This window comes from Danio rerio, chromosome 25, assembly GCF_049306965.1.
Source record: "Danio rerio strain Tuebingen ecotype United States chromosome 25, GRCz12tu, whole genome shotgun sequence".
NCBI lineage: Eukaryota > Metazoa > Chordata > Actinopteri > Cypriniformes > Danionidae > Danio > Danio rerio.
Window position 1 is genome coordinate 26911798 of NC_133200.1, and position 18804 is coordinate 26930601.

Sequence of the window (18804 nt, forward strand, 5' to 3'; positions counted from 1 at the left end):
CAGTGAGGGGTTTGCATCTTTAATAATCTACGACAGTTTTGTTGAACAGTAAGATTGATAAATAAATCTATGTGAAACAGTCCCTTAAAAATCACGCCTCGTCTTTAGTTTCGAGCTCACACTACAAGTGTACCATGCCTGAGCCCAAGTGAACCGCTCTCTGCACACCTCTTCCAACCTGGCCAGGGCCGGCCAAATAAACCCGATTCAAAGCACTCCCACTTCTCAAACTATCTGGGAAACGGCCTTGGGCACAGTTCGGATAGCATAGTGTGAGAACGCCCTTAGATTGTTCATCAGGTAATGAAATTCTAGAAATTATATTTATGCAATTCATAAAAAAAAAATTATTATATTAATAACAATAAGTTCTACAAAAGGTTAATAATAATCGATCTCTTGATGCCAAGCATGTTATTAAAAACATCATAATGATCTGCTTCAAAACACTTGAAACATTATGAGTCGCATGGACTAGTGTTAAACACTGTTAACGATTTTTTTTTTTTTTTTACATCTATATAAGAATTAAACATTCTTCAGAAATTCTTCTTTTGTCTTCCCGTGTCTTCCACTTAACAAAGAACATACACATACGGACAAGTAAATTAAGACAAAATTGTACTTTTTGGGCAAACTATCCCTTAAATAATGTCAAAAAAGGGCATTCATCTCAAAGCATCATAAACACATGTAGTCAGTCAACAATCAGCACAAAATCTTTATTAAAAGTTAAGTAAAATGCCCTCTATCACAACAAAGTCTGAGTAAATTCATAGGTAAGAGACTAACACCTCAAATTAGGACAGAAGGAGCAGACACATGGAGAGAGAATGAAATAAGACCATAGAAGAATATATAATGACTGAGCCCTTCATTCAACTGGAGAACATTTATATGATTGTCATCATGCTCCAGTTCTATAAGCAATTAAACTACGAAATTGTAGAGCAGTAGAGAACTTGGGAATGGGAAAATGTGGGGAATGTAATCTATTTCATGCATTTTATGGAAACAGATTGCATAGCTTTAGAAAACACTGATCCAGTGCCATTAATACCAGTGATGTGCTTTTAGCCCTCTCATTCATATTCTTATCCATTTAGTTTTTTTCTTTCTTGAAAAAACAAAAACTGTCTCATTATTTATTTGAGCCAAAATTCAGTCCAGTGTGTTATGGATACTTAAAATAAAAGCCTGTGTTCATTTTTGTCCAGGACTATGTGTGCGGGTCCTGGGACCCACAAAAGGCCTCACCTTTCAATTTCATCTTTTTGAAAAAAAAATATACAAACGATTTCTACTCCTACATTTTCCATTGATAAAAAAAACATGCTTTTGTCAGTAATCCTGTCAAGAGTGCTTCTGGTGCAAAAATGGCAGGAAACCAATAATAGATGTTTATCCTCTGATGTGGACTTGTCTTTTAACGGACATCAGCATTGGTATCTTCTGCTGTAGCTGATTTAGATTCGTATATGGAAGGTGCTGCAGAAAAAGAACAAAGAGAGAAAACACATTAAATTGAAGATAAAAGTCAATGAACCAAACAAAGAGTGTCCAACTCAGTTGCAAGGCAACAGATTACATTTCTGAGACAGACACATGGGAGAGAGATATATTTACTACTGTTAGACTATGTAAAATCTGATTTGCTTTAGTTGCAATCACAATTTGCAGTAAAATGGCACATGCTTTAAATGTGCAATAAGCACATCACTTCTGCTGGCAATAAACCTGCCAATACGCTTATTTCACATGGCCGCTATTTTAAAACACGAAAGCGAGGCCATAAACAGTGCCTTAAATGTTACTGCGGAATGGACTTTTTAAAATTTCAATACCGAAATTCAGTATTGTGACAGGTCTAATATAGTGAAAGAATCAGTTCATTAACTTGAGTTTAATGAATGGTATCAAAAATGTGTGTTTGGGAAAGAAAACGTTAGCTAACTATTGCCATTTCTTAACTTAACTTAGCTGAAAATGAGGTCATATATCCCTTTTTATTTTCACTATTCATTCAGAATGGACCTTTGAGTCAGCTGGTAGGTGGAAAAAGTATAAATTTGTGTCGATTTCTCTTTGCTGATAAGATATACAGTCAGGCACACAACATTCCTGTGTGACTCAGGCGATGCTTCTGGGTTTCCTCCCACCGTGGCCTCGATTTTGCTGTTTAAAATGGCGGCCCCTTGAAATCAGTCCATAACTATGCAATGTAATTTTGTCCCTAGGTGTCTACTAAATACAACAAACTGATATTACAGACCAGTTTACAATAAAGTTAATAGATTAAAATTGGTCATGAAATTACTTTTCATATTCATTTTAATATGTTTCTTGATGTTCAGCGAAACTGAAAATTAAATCATCAAACAGAAAAAAACCTTTCTATGCATATATTGGTTGGTTATTTTAGAACTGCACAACTAGATTTTTTAATCCCAATTTGTTTTTTATACTGGTATTATATTCACATAAAAAATAATACATATACAATTTAAATAAAGAACTGTCCATTATAACGAGGGCTAGGCACCAGTAAAAGTCTAATTTTGATTTTTTATGGCTAAAATGATGCTATTATTTTATCATCATCACACAAATAAATAATTTGCATTGTATAGTCTTAAACACAGCTAACATTAAGACTTTGAGTTGAATAAGCTTTAAAAGTTTATGGCTGGAAGGGCCATAACAGGATGGAGAACAGGAGGGACAATTTTGATATGTATACTTGACAAGATATGAGCACCAGAAAAAGACTTCACTAGGTAACTTAGGATAACCAATCTGGCGGTCCTCTAATAAGTCATAGAGCTATGATTACATTTGTAACCCCGAGTTCTCAATTGCTTGAGACACTATAAGTGCTCGGAGGAATGCACACAATGTTAATCAGTACAAATGTTGATCATTTATTGTTCTTGATTAAAAATATGCATCTAGTGGGAATGCATGATTTTGCATTAAAAATAAACTAGGGTTAAATGTTTAAAAGTTTAGGCAACATAAAATACGTTGGCCAAGTTGTAATAAGTGTCTTTATTTTACAAATTATAAGAAAAGCAATAAATAGCTATTTTGACAGTTGTTAATGTAATTTGTACAATGATATGCTGCTGATATGACTAATTTAGAGATGTTGCCCTTTCAGCCACAAATTGCTCTCTGCAAATCAGCATTTTCATGCTTATTTAACAACTGTGCAATTGTACATTGTTGCAATTCTGTAAAATATACAGTATGGGCTGTATGTGCTCTAACTTTTTAATGCATTTTTTCTCTTTATTTACAAATATTGTGATGTATCACGGATGGTTTTCTTGCGATATATTAATATATGACAGAATATTAAGATATTGCATCGTGGGTTAACCAGTGATTCTTACCCCTATTAAATACATCCCTGTCAGCTGCTTTTGTCAATTCTAATTATGATTTGGCCTTTATTTCATCCAAAACACAACTCAGGAGCTAACTGGGTTATTCTGTTGATGTATCATATTAAGGGCAATTTCAAGGATTGGAAATGGACCTGTAAAACTATTTTCTTCTCTGTTTGTTTACCAATTTAATATCATGTATCAATGTATTAAATTGTACCTCAAAAAAACTTTATAGAATGTTTCTACAATATTTGTTTAAGTTGTGTATGTTGTGCATTTTATATTATTTTTTAAAAAAAGTACTATCATTAGAATTCCGTTAGCAGGGTGAGTTTCTGCCCCTGTTAGACCAGCATACTGCATGTTTTAGTTCCAACTAGCTTTATTTTACTTTATAGTAAATCTGAAGACTCAAATAGCTTGTTCTGTTGGATTGATTAAGCTACTGTAAACTCTACATATCAGTAAGTATTGGACAGCAAATACAAACAGTTACTCTGTTCTATGATCTGCTTTTCTATCTTAAGCAACAGATTTCTATGTCAGTATATGCTAACTAAAAAAGCATTAAAAAGTACAGGATTTTCAAACAATTGAACCAAACTGAAGTCTGATGTTTCTTCATCATACCAAACCCCATCCATTTTTAGCAAGTAATACAAAAGCAGAATTAAACTGTAGTTCCTATTCATTAAAAGAACCATGCATTTTTACAGCAGTATTTATACCTTAAAAAGTCAGGGGCCCTGGAAATCATGTTTTCAAAATCGGCAAAAGAGAGCTTGTTGTCTCCATCAAGGTCAGCCTCCTCAATGGCCTTCTCACATACCAGATTAACCTCCTCTGGTGTAAGCTCCTCCTTTGTTAACTTGTTTAAAGTTTTTTCTAAATCCTCTTTGCAGATGTAATTATCCACATTAAAGTCTAAGAACAAAACAAATGATAAGGTTAACCACAAAAGGAGTTGCTTCAGTTTATAATTGGTGGCCTAAAAAATGTATACTACTACTTGCAAAACTGTACATTGTCACATTGTTATTACATTATAAACAATTGTATATTTTTTAATTAGTTTATATTAAAATAAATATATAGTAGTGAAAAGTTGGTTTTACCATATATTTTAAAAGCATAAATTGCTTTTAGTTCTCTAGGTGCCATTTCACTGAGAACCGAAAACATGTCCACAAAGTCATTGAAGCTGAGGTTCCCCTGTCCATCTTCAGAGAAGGATTCCACTATTCGATTCCTGAATGGATTTTCCTAGAAAAAAAAAAAAGATGTTGAGAGTTCTAAAAATGCTTAATTGGATTGCACAAATAAAAAAACCCCTACAGATAGGCTGCAATTTGACAGAACTTTTTGTGTACCACCATAATATTTATTATGCAGTGTCTTTTTTTCACAGCGTTGATATGATGTCCTGGTGGCAAACGCTATTTGCATTGACTTCACCCACCAATAAGAAATAAGACTTGACACCCAGTTTCGCAGACAAGGCAAAAACATAGTTGCATTCTACAATGCAAGTCAGGGCTGTTCCATCTGAAAGACACGTGGGTAACACTTTACTTAAGGTGTTTATGACCTTTATGACCATGATTGTGAAAGAAATTTTATGTGTGCTTATGACAACTGTAATTAAATGTTTTATGTTAAGTCATGTCATTTTAAATAAAAATGACATTGTTTGACATGCCTTGGTTACAACAACATGGCATAACCAAATACTTTATAACCTGTCTTTGTCAAGACAACATCAAAAAACTTATCATAAATGCCATTATAATTTTGTCATGAATTTCATAAGTGTCATTAATATTTTCATGATCTCAACTAGTAATACAAATTTTATTGGTCATTAAAATGTTATTAAATATTATTGTCACTTTTCTAAAATGGCACTTTAAAGAAAAATTGATGACATCTCAAACAATGTCACATTCTTTTCATTTAAAATGACGTTTAAATGAAATTTAGTTAGACATTTTTATGACGTATCATGCTATGATTATAAAGATGGTATGACAAATAAAGTGTTGTTCTAATGGCAATGCTTCATTTTTGTTTGAATGCAAACCATTGTTTTATTTTTCATAAGGTATTAGCAGAACTTTTTTATAGCAGAAAACCCAGTGTTATTTATATGTATTCATATGTGGAATGTAAGACCTTACAGGGCTTTTTTTACAGTAGAATACTGGCAACACTGTTGTCAGTTAGTAACAGAACTATTTAACAGTGTCGCCAGTTAATTACTATAACTGAACCATTATAGTGACTAACTGGCAACTGTCATGGTTGCACATTTTCAGTAATGTTAGAAAACGAGGATTGTTTTAAAACCTATCGATTTATTAATAAACACTTACATATAAGAACTTGAACATAGAACTGGAACACATTGAAACACGTGTAGGCAAGGAATGGTCACAAAACCCCACCTAAGAACTGACAAAACTTAGGGGGGTATAAATACAAGACATGTTTAAACTGTTAACAAACAGGGGTGAGACACAGGTGCAACTAAAAGACACTAACAAATGGTAAATAAACAGAATAAAGGAATCGCATGACATAACAAACACATAGAACACTACACCTGGGAAACACCTAATCGTGACATTTCCCCCACTCTCCTCTAGTAAGGCACGTCCTACAAAAAATAAATACAAAAGGGAGGAGTCACTGGAGGGGGGAGACATGAGGGATGCCGGAGAATGATGCGGAAAGAAGGTAGCCAGGGAGGAGTAGATGGACGGAGGGAACCTGAAAGGGAGAAGGAGCCATATAACGCAGAACGCAGCCAGAAGGAGGGTCCAGGGTGAAGTCAAGGGAGGAAGGAGCCATGGAGGAGAAAAGACTGACCATAGGGCCAACCAAATCAAATCACTTTTATTGTCACATCATCAGCAGCAAGTGCGCTATGATGAGTGAAAAGCTTAGGTGCTGGCTCCAGACAGTGCAAAATACAGACAGTGCAAAATACAACAACATACAACAACATACTCCCAAAAAAAACAAAACAAGACAATGTAAAATTGGCAATTTTGACAGCAATACGTAGAAGAGAATGAATAGGTGTACACAGAGTTGTAGGCAGTATTGTTTTAAGTATGAATTAGTTAAAGTGCAGTGCAAGCTTCATATTTATGGTTTGCAGTGAGGGGTGTGGAAGAGTTTGTGTGGGGTGTGTTAAGTGTTCATCAGCCTGATAGTCTGAGGGAAGAAACTTTTCTTCAGTCGGCTGGTGTGTGACCAGATGCTGCGGAACCGTCTGCCTGAGGGTAGCAGAGAGAAAAGTCTATGGTTTGGGTGGCTGGAGTCGCTGATGATTATCTTGGCTTTCCTCATGCAACGCCTGGTGTAGATGTCCTGGAGGGAGGGAAGCTCACCTCCTACTGCGCGTCCAGCAGTTCGCACAATCCTATGTAGACCTTTGCAATTGCTGCTGGTGCTGTTTCCATTCCAGTTGGTGATACAGCCAGACAGGGTGCTCTCCACAGTGCAGGTGTAGAACGATGGAGGATGCGGGGGCTCATTCCAAACCTCCTGAGATGCCTGAGGAAGAAGAGGCATTGTTGGGCCTTCCTCAGCACTGCATCTGTGTGAGCGGTCCATGTCAAATTCTCAGCAATTTGTACTCCAAGAAACTGAGTTCTGAGTTCAGTGGAGTTCTGACCCTCTCCACTGGTGTCCCATTGATGGTGATGGGAGTTGGTTCTTTCTTCTCTCTCCTGAAATTCACCACCAGCTCCTTGGTTTTGCTGATGTTGACAGAGGTGTTTTTTCTGACACCACTGCGTCAGAGTGTGCACCTCCTCTCTGTAGGCCGTCTCATCATTATAGGTAATTAGGCCCACCACGGTTGTGTCATTAGCAAATTCAATGATGGCTGTGTTTGGATGTACAGTCATGTGTGTACAGGGAGTACAAGAGTGAGCTGAGAACACAGCCCTGTGGAGCACCAGTGTTGAGGATCAGAGTGGATGAGGTGATGTTGTTTCTTCTGACCACCTAGTGTCTGCCTGACAGGAAGTCCAGAATCCAGTTGCACAAAGAGCTGTGTAAGCCCAGAGCATGAAGTTTCACCACCAGCTTGGCAGGCACTATGGTGTTGAATGCTGAGCTGTAGTCCACAAACAGCATTCTCACATATGTGTTTTTGTTTTTCAGGTGATACAGAGCAGTGTGCAAGGTGAAAGCAATTGCATCATCAGTGGAGCGGTTGTTTCTGTATGCAAATTGCAGAAGGTCAGTGTGAGCAGGCAGAACTGAGCAGATGTGGTTTTTAATAAGCTTCTCAAAGCACTTGCTGAAGATGGATGTCAGTGCAACTGGACAACAGTTATTCAAGCATGTAATTTTAGCTGATTTTGGTATTGGCTCAATAGTAACTGTCTTAAAGCAATTGGGAACCACAGACTGAGAGAGCAAGAGGTTAAAGACGTCTGTGAAAACCCCCGCTAGCTGGTGCGCGCATGTTTTAAGTACACGTCCAGGGGCGCCATCTTAAACCTACCCATACCACCAAACCTATCTATAACCCAACCTCTATCCCAACTCAAGAGGACCACAATTGTTTTCAAATACTTTACTAACACAGTAAGTACATTGTATTTATTTTTTGATGCAAGTACATAGTAGTTAAGGACACTTAATATAAAGTGGGACAGGAAATAGAACTTATTATGACTCCAGAATAATTATTTATTAGGAAACACTGTAAAAATTTTCAGAAATATTATTTTAAATGAATAGGAGGGCAAAATAAATCGACTTCAACTGTAGGCCTGTTAAAATTTACAGGTGCAGCAATGTGCCTTGATGTACTTGAATGTTAGAAATGTGTTATCCTACACCCGTACAACATTACTTGTCAAATAAATGAACAAGGAAGATTATTTTGAGTTTAAGTTATTTAATTATCTTGTTTATGAAGACTGCAGAGTGATGCATGAAAACAAATGACTTAGAATAATGTTTTTAGTATTTTGTTATATATATATATATATATATATATATATATATATATATATATATATAAATTCATGCTAACCAAAAAATGATCAAAGGAAATGTATTTATGTAATACAATATGAATTGATGTTTTATACTGTAATTATATTGTTCTTGTCACCGACTCGGTCCCAGTCATTCCCCTCGCTGGCCAGCAGAGGCCACCATCTCCGGACTTTTAGAATTACATCATCCACTTATACTGATAGCGCACACACCTGAAAGCTATCCTGTTAATGACCCACGCTACCTGTTATAAGCCACGCTCAAACACCAGTTCAGTGCGAAGTCTTGTTCTGCCACGGCTAACATCTCTGAGCATTATTCCCTTGCCTGATCTCCTGTGTATCACCCCGGACTGTTTCTGACTCTGAGTTGCCATCTGTCTGCCCCTAACCTTGCTTGTTATCTGGACTCTAAACCACGTTGACAGCCCTCAACCCACGCCTTATATTTGGACTATGAACCACGCCGCCTGCCACTGATCCATGCCTGTCATATCACACTGTGTCTGTCAGCCGCCAACCCCCTCGACCACTATTGCATACTGTTGATGTGAGTTTGCACTTTAGTGCGTATTGTATGATTATGATTGAACTGTCTATTAAATACTGCAAATGGATCCCTCCGTGTCAGGCTCCTCGTTACAGAAGACTTCGCCCAACATGGATCCCGCAGCCATGCAGGTCTTGTCCCACGAAGTCACAGCTCAAGCTCAGGTACTAACGACACATCAGCAGCAATTGTCCCATTTAACCCAGCTTACCGATGAATTGGCTAAGTCATTGCAAAACTTGCAAGTTGCTTCCACAGCTTCAGCTTTTTTTTATTTGTATAGCGCTTTTACAATGTAGATTGTGTCAAAGCAGCTTCACATAAATGGTCAACTCACCGCCAATTACTCTCCCAGTCAACACCCTGTTACACAGATCCAGACTTTTTCCGGTGTCCATTAGGCATTCCCTGAGAAGTTCTCAGGTAACCCAGCTAAGTGCAAAGGCTTTTTATTACAGTGTAAACTGTTTATCGCTCAACAGCCCCATCTGTTTAATGATGAGAATAATAAAATTGCCTTTGTGTGTTCCCTCCTCACGGGAAAGGCTTTAGACTGAGCTACTGCTGTTTGGCCAGACAATACCCCAATTTTTCCCTCATTTAATGACTTTCTCAAACGTTTTTGCACAGTTTTCGACCATCCTGAAGGAGGTCATAACGCTGGTGAGGAGCTTTTGTGTGTCCAGCAGAGAAAACAACCTGCAGCCGAGTTCGCTCTACATTTCCGCATGCTAGCTGTGCAGACTGGCTAGGCTGACGATCCTCTAAAGACCCTCTATAGAAAAGCTCTGAACCCTAATAAACTGTAATGGCATGCCGTGATGAGGGAAAATTACTGGACCAGCTCATCGAGCTTTCAATCAGGTTGGATAACTTAATTCGAGCTAGAAGACCCCTACGTTCTGTTTCTCCTTGTCCTGTATCCCCTGAAAATCCCTCAGCTCCAAGTTCTACTGAACCCATGCAACTGGGCAGAACCTGATTAACCCCTGAGGAACGTGAAAGGAGACTGAGAAATCACTTATGCCTGTATTGCTGTCGTTTGGGTCATACCAAGTTTCAGTGTCCCAATAAACCTCCACCCAAGACATTATCTGTGAGTGCAACCACTTTGTTCTCCACCTCCAATAACATTCTGAGTTTACCTGTCTGTCTAAAATATGGTGACGTAAAGATCCCGACTCTAGCTACGGTTGATTCATGAGCTGCTGGCAACTTTATTGATCACACGTTTGCCAAAAACCACTACATCCCTCTAACCACCTGTGATTCTTCCCTAGCCATCACTGCTATAGACGGATGCCCCCTGGGGGAAGGAAACATTAAATTCCGACCTCTACCACTCTCTGTTCAAACAGGATCTCTCCATGAAGAAGAACTCTCCTTCCTAGTGATTAACTCTCCTCAGCGTACCATTATCTTCGGGTTACCCTGGCTACAGATCCATGACCCCCAAATCTCCTGGAGAACTGGTGAGATCACAAGATGGAGTAATAATTGCCTTAACCAATGTCTACAATCTGTCACCCCTGTCCAGCTCAACACTATCATTGCCTGTTCAGAAGACCCTGAATTGAGTCAAATCTCCGAAGTTTACCAAGATCTCATTGAAGCCTTTTACAAGAGGAAAGCCACTAAACTCCCGCCTCATCGTGAGTATGATTGTGCAATCGAACTACTACCAGGTACATCGCCCCCTCGTGGAAGAATATTTCCACTCTCTCAGCCTGAAACCGAAGCCATGAATACTTACATTACGGAGGAGTTGGAAAAGGTCTTTATTCGACCATCCACGTCACCCGCTTCAGCTGGCTTCTTTTTTGTCAAGAAGAAGGACGGGAGCCTGCGCCCGTGCATTGATTACAGAGGATTGAACGAGATTACATTCAAGTATCGCTACCCCTTGCCATTAGTTCCAGCAGCCCTTGAACAATTAGAATCAGCCCAGTATTTCACCAAGTTGGACCTCCGCAGTGCATATAACCTCATTCGCATCAGACGGGGTGACGAGTGGAAAACCGGCTTCTCCACTGTAAATGGCCATTATGAATATTTAGTTATGCCCTTCGGCCTAGCAAACAGTCCTCCGTCTTCCAAGCCTTCATCAATGATATCTTCAGAGACATGCTGAATCAGTGGGTCATCGTTTACATCGACGACATCCTCATTTATTCCAACTCCTTGCCTGAGCATATTTGTCACGTCAGAACAGTCCTAAAACGCCTGATTGAAAATCAGTTGTACGCTAAAGCATCCAAATGTGAGTTCCATCAGACCTGTGTATCATTTCTCGGCAACATAATCAGTCCCGAGGGCGTTGCCATGGACCAACAGAAGGTCGATTCAGTCACTCATTGGCCCAAACCCAAAACCATCCGGCAACTGCAACGTTTCCTTGGCTTCGCTAACTTATATCGGAGGTTCATCAGGAACTTTAGTACAGTAGCCGCTCCCCTCACAGCCATGGTAAAAATGAATAATGCCCGTTTGAATTGGAATAATGAAGCCACTCTTTCCTTCAACCAGCTCAAGTCCCACTTTTCAACCGCGCCCATCCTGTGTCATCCTGATCCCAACCAGCCATTTGTGGTGGAGATTGACGCCTCTAACACGGGCATCGGTGCTATACTCTCCCAGAGATCCCAAGCAACTAATAAACTCCACCCCTGTGCCTTTTATTCTAGCAAACTCAATTTAGTTGAGAGAAACTACGATGTTGGTAACTGTGAGCTCCTAGCCATGAAAGCGGCATTGGAGGAGTGGAGACACTTTCTAGAGGGCACCAAACACCCATTCATTTTTGTCACTGACCACAAGAACCTCGAATATATCCGATCAGCCAAGAGATTAAACCCTAGACAGGCAAGGTGGGCTTTGTTCTTCATACGCTTTGACTTCAATGTCACTTATTTTCCCGGGTCCAAGAATGTCAAAGCTGACGCATTGTCGCGCTTGTTTGATGAAGAGGTATTGGCTGCTGATGTCGAGCCAATCCTAAAGGAATCCCTGATCTTAGCTCCCATTCAATGGGATATCGAAACTGAAATTCTCCGAACATCTGATCAGAACCCTACATCACTGAAATTCACAATAGCCCCAGTTCCGGTCATCCAGGTAGTACAGCAACCTTTTAACTCATTCAGAACCGTTACTGGTGGTCATCTATTACCAAGGATGTTATCAAGTTTATAAACAACTGCTCTCCTTGTCATATGGCCAAACATTCCCGATTTCATTACTGATCTGCCCCAGTCCCAAGGAAACACTACCAGTGAATTTGTCTTTCGATATTATGGTTTGCCCGATGACATCGTATCCGATAGAGGTCCCCAATTCACTTTACGACTGTGGTCTGCATTCTTCAAAAACCTCCAAGTCAACGTCAGTCTTACTTCCGGTTACCATCCTCAGTCCAACGGCCAGACTGAACACCTCAACCAGGAGATTTTGGTCGGTTTCTCCAGTCGTATTGTCATTCTAATCAGGCTGACTGGAACAAATTCCTCATGTGGGCTGAGTACGCAAAAAAATCCATGAGAAAACCATCTACGGGTCTAACTCCCTTTCAGTGTGTACTAGGCTTTCAACCCCCTCTGTTCCAATGGTCCGGAGAACCCTCGGAGCTCCCAGCCGTTGATTCCTGGTTTAAAAAGTGCGAGGTTTGGAATGCGGCTCACACCCACCTATCTCATGCCATCAGGAGATTCAAGGAGCAAGCCAATCGTCATCGTCGTCCTGGCCCTACGTACTCTTCAGGATAGTGGATGTGGTTATCAACCTCCGCCTTAAACTCCCCTGCAAGAAACTCAGCCCCAGGTACGTGGATCCTTTTCAGATTGAGAGACAAATTTCCCCTGACCTTACCTAACCACTACCGTATCTCTACTACATTCCATGTCTCCCTGCTCAAGCCTGCTGTTGGTCCAGTCGAGGTGGATAGGGAGGTGGCAGCCGGTGAACAGGGTCCCCCACCTATCATGATCGACGGAGAAGAGGCTTACCAGATCCACGAGATCCTGAGATCCAGACGCCGAGGCGGACAGCTACAGTACCTCATTGATTGGTAGGGGTACGGCCCGGAGGAAAGATCTTGGATCAACCGTAAGGATATTCTCGACCCAACTCTGTTGAATGAGTTCCACTTGCAGCATCCGGAAATGCCAGCCCCTCGCCCCCATGGAAGACCCCGGCGTCGCGATTCTTCTGACTTCAGGAGCCGTTCGTTGGAGGGGGGCTCTATCATCGACTCGGTCACAGTCATTCCCCTCGCTGGCCAGCAGAGGCCACCATCTCCGGACTTTTAGCATTACATCATCCACTTATACTGATAGCGCACACACCTGAAAGCTATCCTGTTAATGACCCACACTACCTGTTATGAGCCACGCTCAAACACCAGTTCAGTGCGAAGTCTTGTTCTGCCACGGCTAACATCTCTGAGCATTATTCCCTTGCCTGATCTCCTGTGTATCACCAGGGCTGTTTCTGACTCTAAGTTGCCTTCTGCCTGCCCCAAACCTTACTTGTTATCTGGACTCTGAACCACGCTGTCTGCCCTTGACCCACGCCTGATATTTGGACTCTGAACCACGCCACCTGCCACTGATCCATGCCTGTCATATCACACTGTGTCTGTCAGCCGCCAGCCACTCGACCACTATTGCATACTGTTGATGTGAGTTCGCACTTTAGTGCGTATTGTATGATTGTGATTGAACTATGTCTATTAAATACTGCAAATGGATCCCTCCCTGTCAGGCTCCTTGTTACAGTTCTATTAAAATGATTTTTTAAAATATTTTGTCAAAAAAGTATTTTTGTAGAGGTATGCACCATCATTTTGTGGCTAATAAGAATTGGTTCAGACACCGTTTTTGCACCGGTATCGTTTTAAAAGTATCGATTTAGCACCGGTATCGAAAAAACCCAAACGATACCCAACTCCATTCATGAAGTAGCTGAATGTTTGTTTCACCAACTGTATGATTCACAAAGAAGTCCTTGCAGCAAAAACACATCATGCAAATTTGAACAGCATTATAGATTGTGAATTTCATAAAGACTCATCCCACAAAATCAAGACTGTTTGCCTTGTGCAAAAAAGGGGTCAGATTATGAATTGTTGCTTTTGCACACAGATGTTAGATGGCTCCCCAGAGGAAAAGTCCTGCAGCATATATTTTCATTGCGTGACGAACTGAGGATTTTTCTAATTGATTGTGGATCTTTCTTTGCAAGTTATGTTACTGATGCTAAGTGGCTCACAGATCTTGCATAGCTGTCTGATATTTTTGATTGGCTTAATTCCCTTAATTTGTGTTAAAACCTACTAACAATGTCTAGGCTTTGTGAAGAAACTGAAGCAATAGAGAGGGCAGGTTGATGGGGGAAATCTGTTTCCCACCTTGGATGAATTTTGCATAGAATGTGCTTAGCTGCAAGCTCTGTCTGCACATTTCAGTAAGTATTTTCCTGAGCACCATAATTTGAACTAGAGTGACAGACGATGAAATTTCTTGTCGAGGTGAAAAGTTGTCTCCTGAATTGTGACGTTATGATGAATTGTGAGGGTGAATTTTGCACTGAAGATTGGAGGCAGGATTGGATTTGAACGGCACATCAACTGCTTTGCATACACCTGACAACCCGGACTGCCTCTTTGTTGCATGTCACTCATGTGCTTGGGCAGATGTGACATATCCAGTTTTTTCATCTGAGTTCAAAGGTTGCCAAGTCCAAAGGCAAAGGCTGCTACAACTGCTGCTACAAAAATTAACCGGTTCGTAACCAGGCGATGGAAAAGAACTTTAGGGCCTACTCACACTATGCCATCCGTACCGTGCCCAGGCCCGTTTCCCGGATCGTTTGAGAAGTGTGAGTGCGCTGAATCGGGCTCAAGCACGGTTCACTTGGCCGGCCCTGGCCCGGTTGGAAGAGGTGTGCCTGAGCCCGGTTCACTTAAGAAACTGAAAGCGAGACGTGACTTTTAAGGCACTGTTTCATATGGATATATTAATCATTCTTACTGTTCAGTGAACGCAAACTGTCGTAGTTTATTAAAGACGCAAACTCCTCACTGCACGATAGCTGCGTGCCTTCAGCAGACCTCCTCATTCCTGCAGCACGAGAGCTTTATAATTGTTTATGAGCGCCAAAAGTGGCGGATCTGTTCGGCGAAATATCTGACAGCGTGTCCCCGCATCCCTAAGGACTGTTTGGCGAAATATTTGACGGCATATCAAACGACTGAAACAATATAACTAGAGAAATCTCCACTGTGCTGCTGAGTGAGAGAGTGCTTCTCACTGAACAGCGCAGCAGCGATGATGTAAGCGTGCCGAAGCCCGTTTGAGGTGTGAGCGCGGGCCGTCGGGGAAGACAGAAGGGGGGACAAGCGTGCTTTGGCCCGGTTCGAGGCAACTGTACCTAGTGTGAGTACGGCCGTAGATATGCTTCATAATCATCATGCTTACAAATGAAGTTAAGACATGAGTAGTATTCCTATTTCAGTTGTATTATTGCTGTGAAGTACAGACATGTAAATGCAGTAATCAAACTATTACCGTGGTGTACTTTTAGATGCATTTTGCGACAGGATAAGCCATACACACACGGCTGTTTGACCAGTGTTGCCAACTTAGCAATTTTGTTGCTAGATTTAGAGATTTACAGACTTTTCATAATACCCTAGCAGCTTTTTTTTCTCAAAAAGCACCAAGCAACAAATTTTGCAATTTTTAACATTAATTTGGCTACTTTTAGCAAATTTTAAAAAGTGAAACAGTGGCTGCAGGCTTCACTCAGTCAAAGACTATAGAATACACAAGATATGTGTGTGTGGGGGGGGGGGGGGGCTCAGACCAGATGTGATTTTCTGCAGATTTTGTGTGATATGAAGATTTAGAAATAAAACTAAATAGTCAGTCGTTGTATAATTTTATTGGTTATTCATAATATAGAATGTAATCGAAAGCTTGGCAAACAGTTATGGAGAATTTGATGTTTCCCATTCAGATAGAATGCCCGAGTATAATGTCCGAGAGGGGTTTCAAAGATGGCCGCCACGTGAAATGACTTGCCTTAAAGGGACGTTGACTCAGTAGAGTAAGTTGCTAGCTCAGATTGTTTTCCATAAGTGATAATTTTCTGATATTTGTTAACATGTATAACTGTTGGTAATTTAGGAAACAATAGATTCCAATTGTGCTATAATTGTGGTTACTTTCAAAAATGTGTTAATTTCACAAGTTAAAAAGCTGTGATTGTTTAAAAGAATGTAACTGTTCATTATCAGTGTTATATTTAAAAATAAAAAAATCTTTTCAAAAAGTGTTTTTATTACTTTTACAAATAGTCTATATTTTTATACAAACCTAAATGGACATATTTTGCTGAAATGGCCAGTCAATTTGAGAAAAAATATATAATTTTTTTGTATACTACATAAAGATGTAGTTTAGAGTTGTGATTACACAATGACCTCATTACGTAATATGTTTATAAGAACCTATTTATTGTGCATCTGGATGTAATGTTTTAATATAATATAATACACGGCGCCTCAGAGAGTAGAGACATGAAGGGCTTACGCTTTTGAGATACTATGTGATGAAGTCACTGATACGCAAATTAGTGCTTAACGTTATCTGACTACATTTTGCTACTTTTCGGGCAGGCTTTAGCTACTTTTCTATAGTTGGTGTTGCCAACTATTTATTGGAAAAATTTTGCTGAATGAAAGTGAAACTGCTGAAAACTTTAAAATGAAATACTTACATTTTTAGATGATTTGTATAAAAAGTTACATTTGTGGAAAAGAGTATGATTTCTCATTTAAAATTGTAGAGGGGAGAAGTCAGTCAGTAGAGTTTATAGCAGAATAATTAACAGTGTTTGCCTGTCCTTTATGGCAAAATTGAAATAGAAGTAAAATAACATTCATTACAATTAAAATAGCACAAAATGTTTTGCAGTTCGTGATTTTTTTTTTCACTTGAATAAAAGATAAATATTTTACATTCATATAATTCATAATTAAAGATTTATTTTAAATTGTGTAAATATCTCGCTCAGTCTTTTGTCTCGCAAAGTAAGGATTTTGTCACACCCCTACTAGGTATACCATAATACTTATCAAGGAGTCGTTAATGTAAACAATGACCACTGGTTAACCATGTCTCTGAAGGTATTGTTGATTAAAGTTTGGAAGACAGAAGGACTGTTAGCTAATCTGAAGGGCATCAAAATATATTCATAGTAGCCAGTAGAATGCTGCTTCCCACTCATCCCCCTCCTTTATTCTGATTACATTGCAGGCACTACATAAATTAAGTTTCGTAAAGTACTTTGCTGTGCAGATTTGTTCCAGGGATTCGGGACTAATGGGAGAGAATATTTATTTTTGGCTGTAATATCATTTAGATTTGATAGTCAATGCAAGGTTGTAATCCTTCTATCCTATCTTTCTAACCCACTAAGAAGAAACAAGCTGAAGAGGTTGATGTAGAGGTTGATGGCGTATGAACCCCTTCTTCAGCTCTTTACAGTCTGTAAACATTCTCTTCATGAAATGGTAGAATTATGTCTCTGTAATCATGGTAACCCCAACATCACAGAATGTCTGAGAGAATTGATGATAAAGAAATGTATGGTTTTGCAGTGAAGAGAGCCAGTTTTGAGAGTGAGTGCTTGGGTAGTGTAGTGGACATTTCCTTTCCCTAGGGGGTGCCTGTCTATCGGCGTGACTGCTAATGGAGATGGAATTTTCTCTGGCAAACACATCCTCTATAAAATTCCCTGCTGCATCTGATTCAATCATGGTTGTAGTATGAATCTTGGATTTAGCATTGCGAATGGTTATGGAATTTCAATGCGTTGGTTGTCGAATGGTAAAATAGTAGTTAAACTCACTAGTAGGATCTTAATCAGGGTCTCACAGAGCATGATTTGATGTGCATCAATTGGCAGCATTAAAGGCAGAGATTTTGGCGGGAGTGTTGGTTTGGTCACTGTTTGCTGCTGTAATGGTGTATGCGATGTTAGAGATGGTAAATAGGTTTGAGTGGGTTTTCTGCCTCAGAGATTATCTAGACCAGGGGTGGGCAAACTCGGTCCTGGAGGGCCGGTGTCCTGCACAGTTTAGCTCCAACTCTAATCAAACACATATGCTTATAGATTTCTGGTGATCTTGAAGACACTGATTAGCATGTTCAGGTGTGTTTGAGTAGCGTTGGAGCTAAACTATCCAGAACACCGGCTCTCCAGGACCGAGTTTGCCCACCCCTGATCTAGACAGATGGAAGGCTCAATGAATTGATTCAATGGTTTCAGTTCATTTTAACATGATATTTCGGTCTGTTATTTAGTGATGAGACCTTTGCAGTAAAGGACTTTTATTGTGTAATTCAACCACCTGGTTTGTTGAGATAGAGTCCGGAAGTGAACGGCAAATTCGACAGCTGACTGATCTCCTAGTTGGATGGTCAAAAGTTTTCCCTGGCACTCCTGCCACCCTCAGGGTGATCAAACACTTCACAAAATCATTGCAGGAAGCTGTCTACTCCTTTACATTCATTTAGACATCTATACATTTTAATATGTACTGTTGAAATACTCCAATATATGAAACCTTGCTGACTAATTTATACGTATAAATTTATACAGTTTGGAAAACGCAAATAAAAAAGGAGTGATTTCCAAATTATTATATTTCATTGTAGACAGTATGAACATAAACTATTTCCTATTTTTATTTGTAAATATACATCATTTCCTGTTATTCAGACCTGCAACACATTCCAAAAAAAAGTTGGGACAGGAGCAATTCAGAGCTAGTAAT

The 18804-nt window shown here is 39.7% G+C and overlaps 1 protein-coding gene across 2 annotated transcripts in view; it reads right to left on the reverse strand.

The window, feature by feature from the left end:
• Positions 1-703: 703 nt before the first annotated feature.
• cib2 (calcium and integrin binding family member 2) overlaps positions 704-18804 on the reverse strand; it is a 78047-nt gene continuing 59946 nt past the window's right edge. Inside the window, exons 5-7 of one of the 2 annotated variants that reach the window (XM_073941918.1) lie at positions 4508-4655; positions 4121-4316; positions 704-1488 (exon numbers count right to left, since the gene is read on the reverse strand). In XM_073941918.1, coding sequence (XP_073798019.1) covers positions 1467-1488; positions 4121-4316; positions 4508-4655 — 366 coding nt within the window. In that variant the 3' untranslated portion in view covers positions 704-1466. 2 annotated transcript variants of the gene reach the window in all.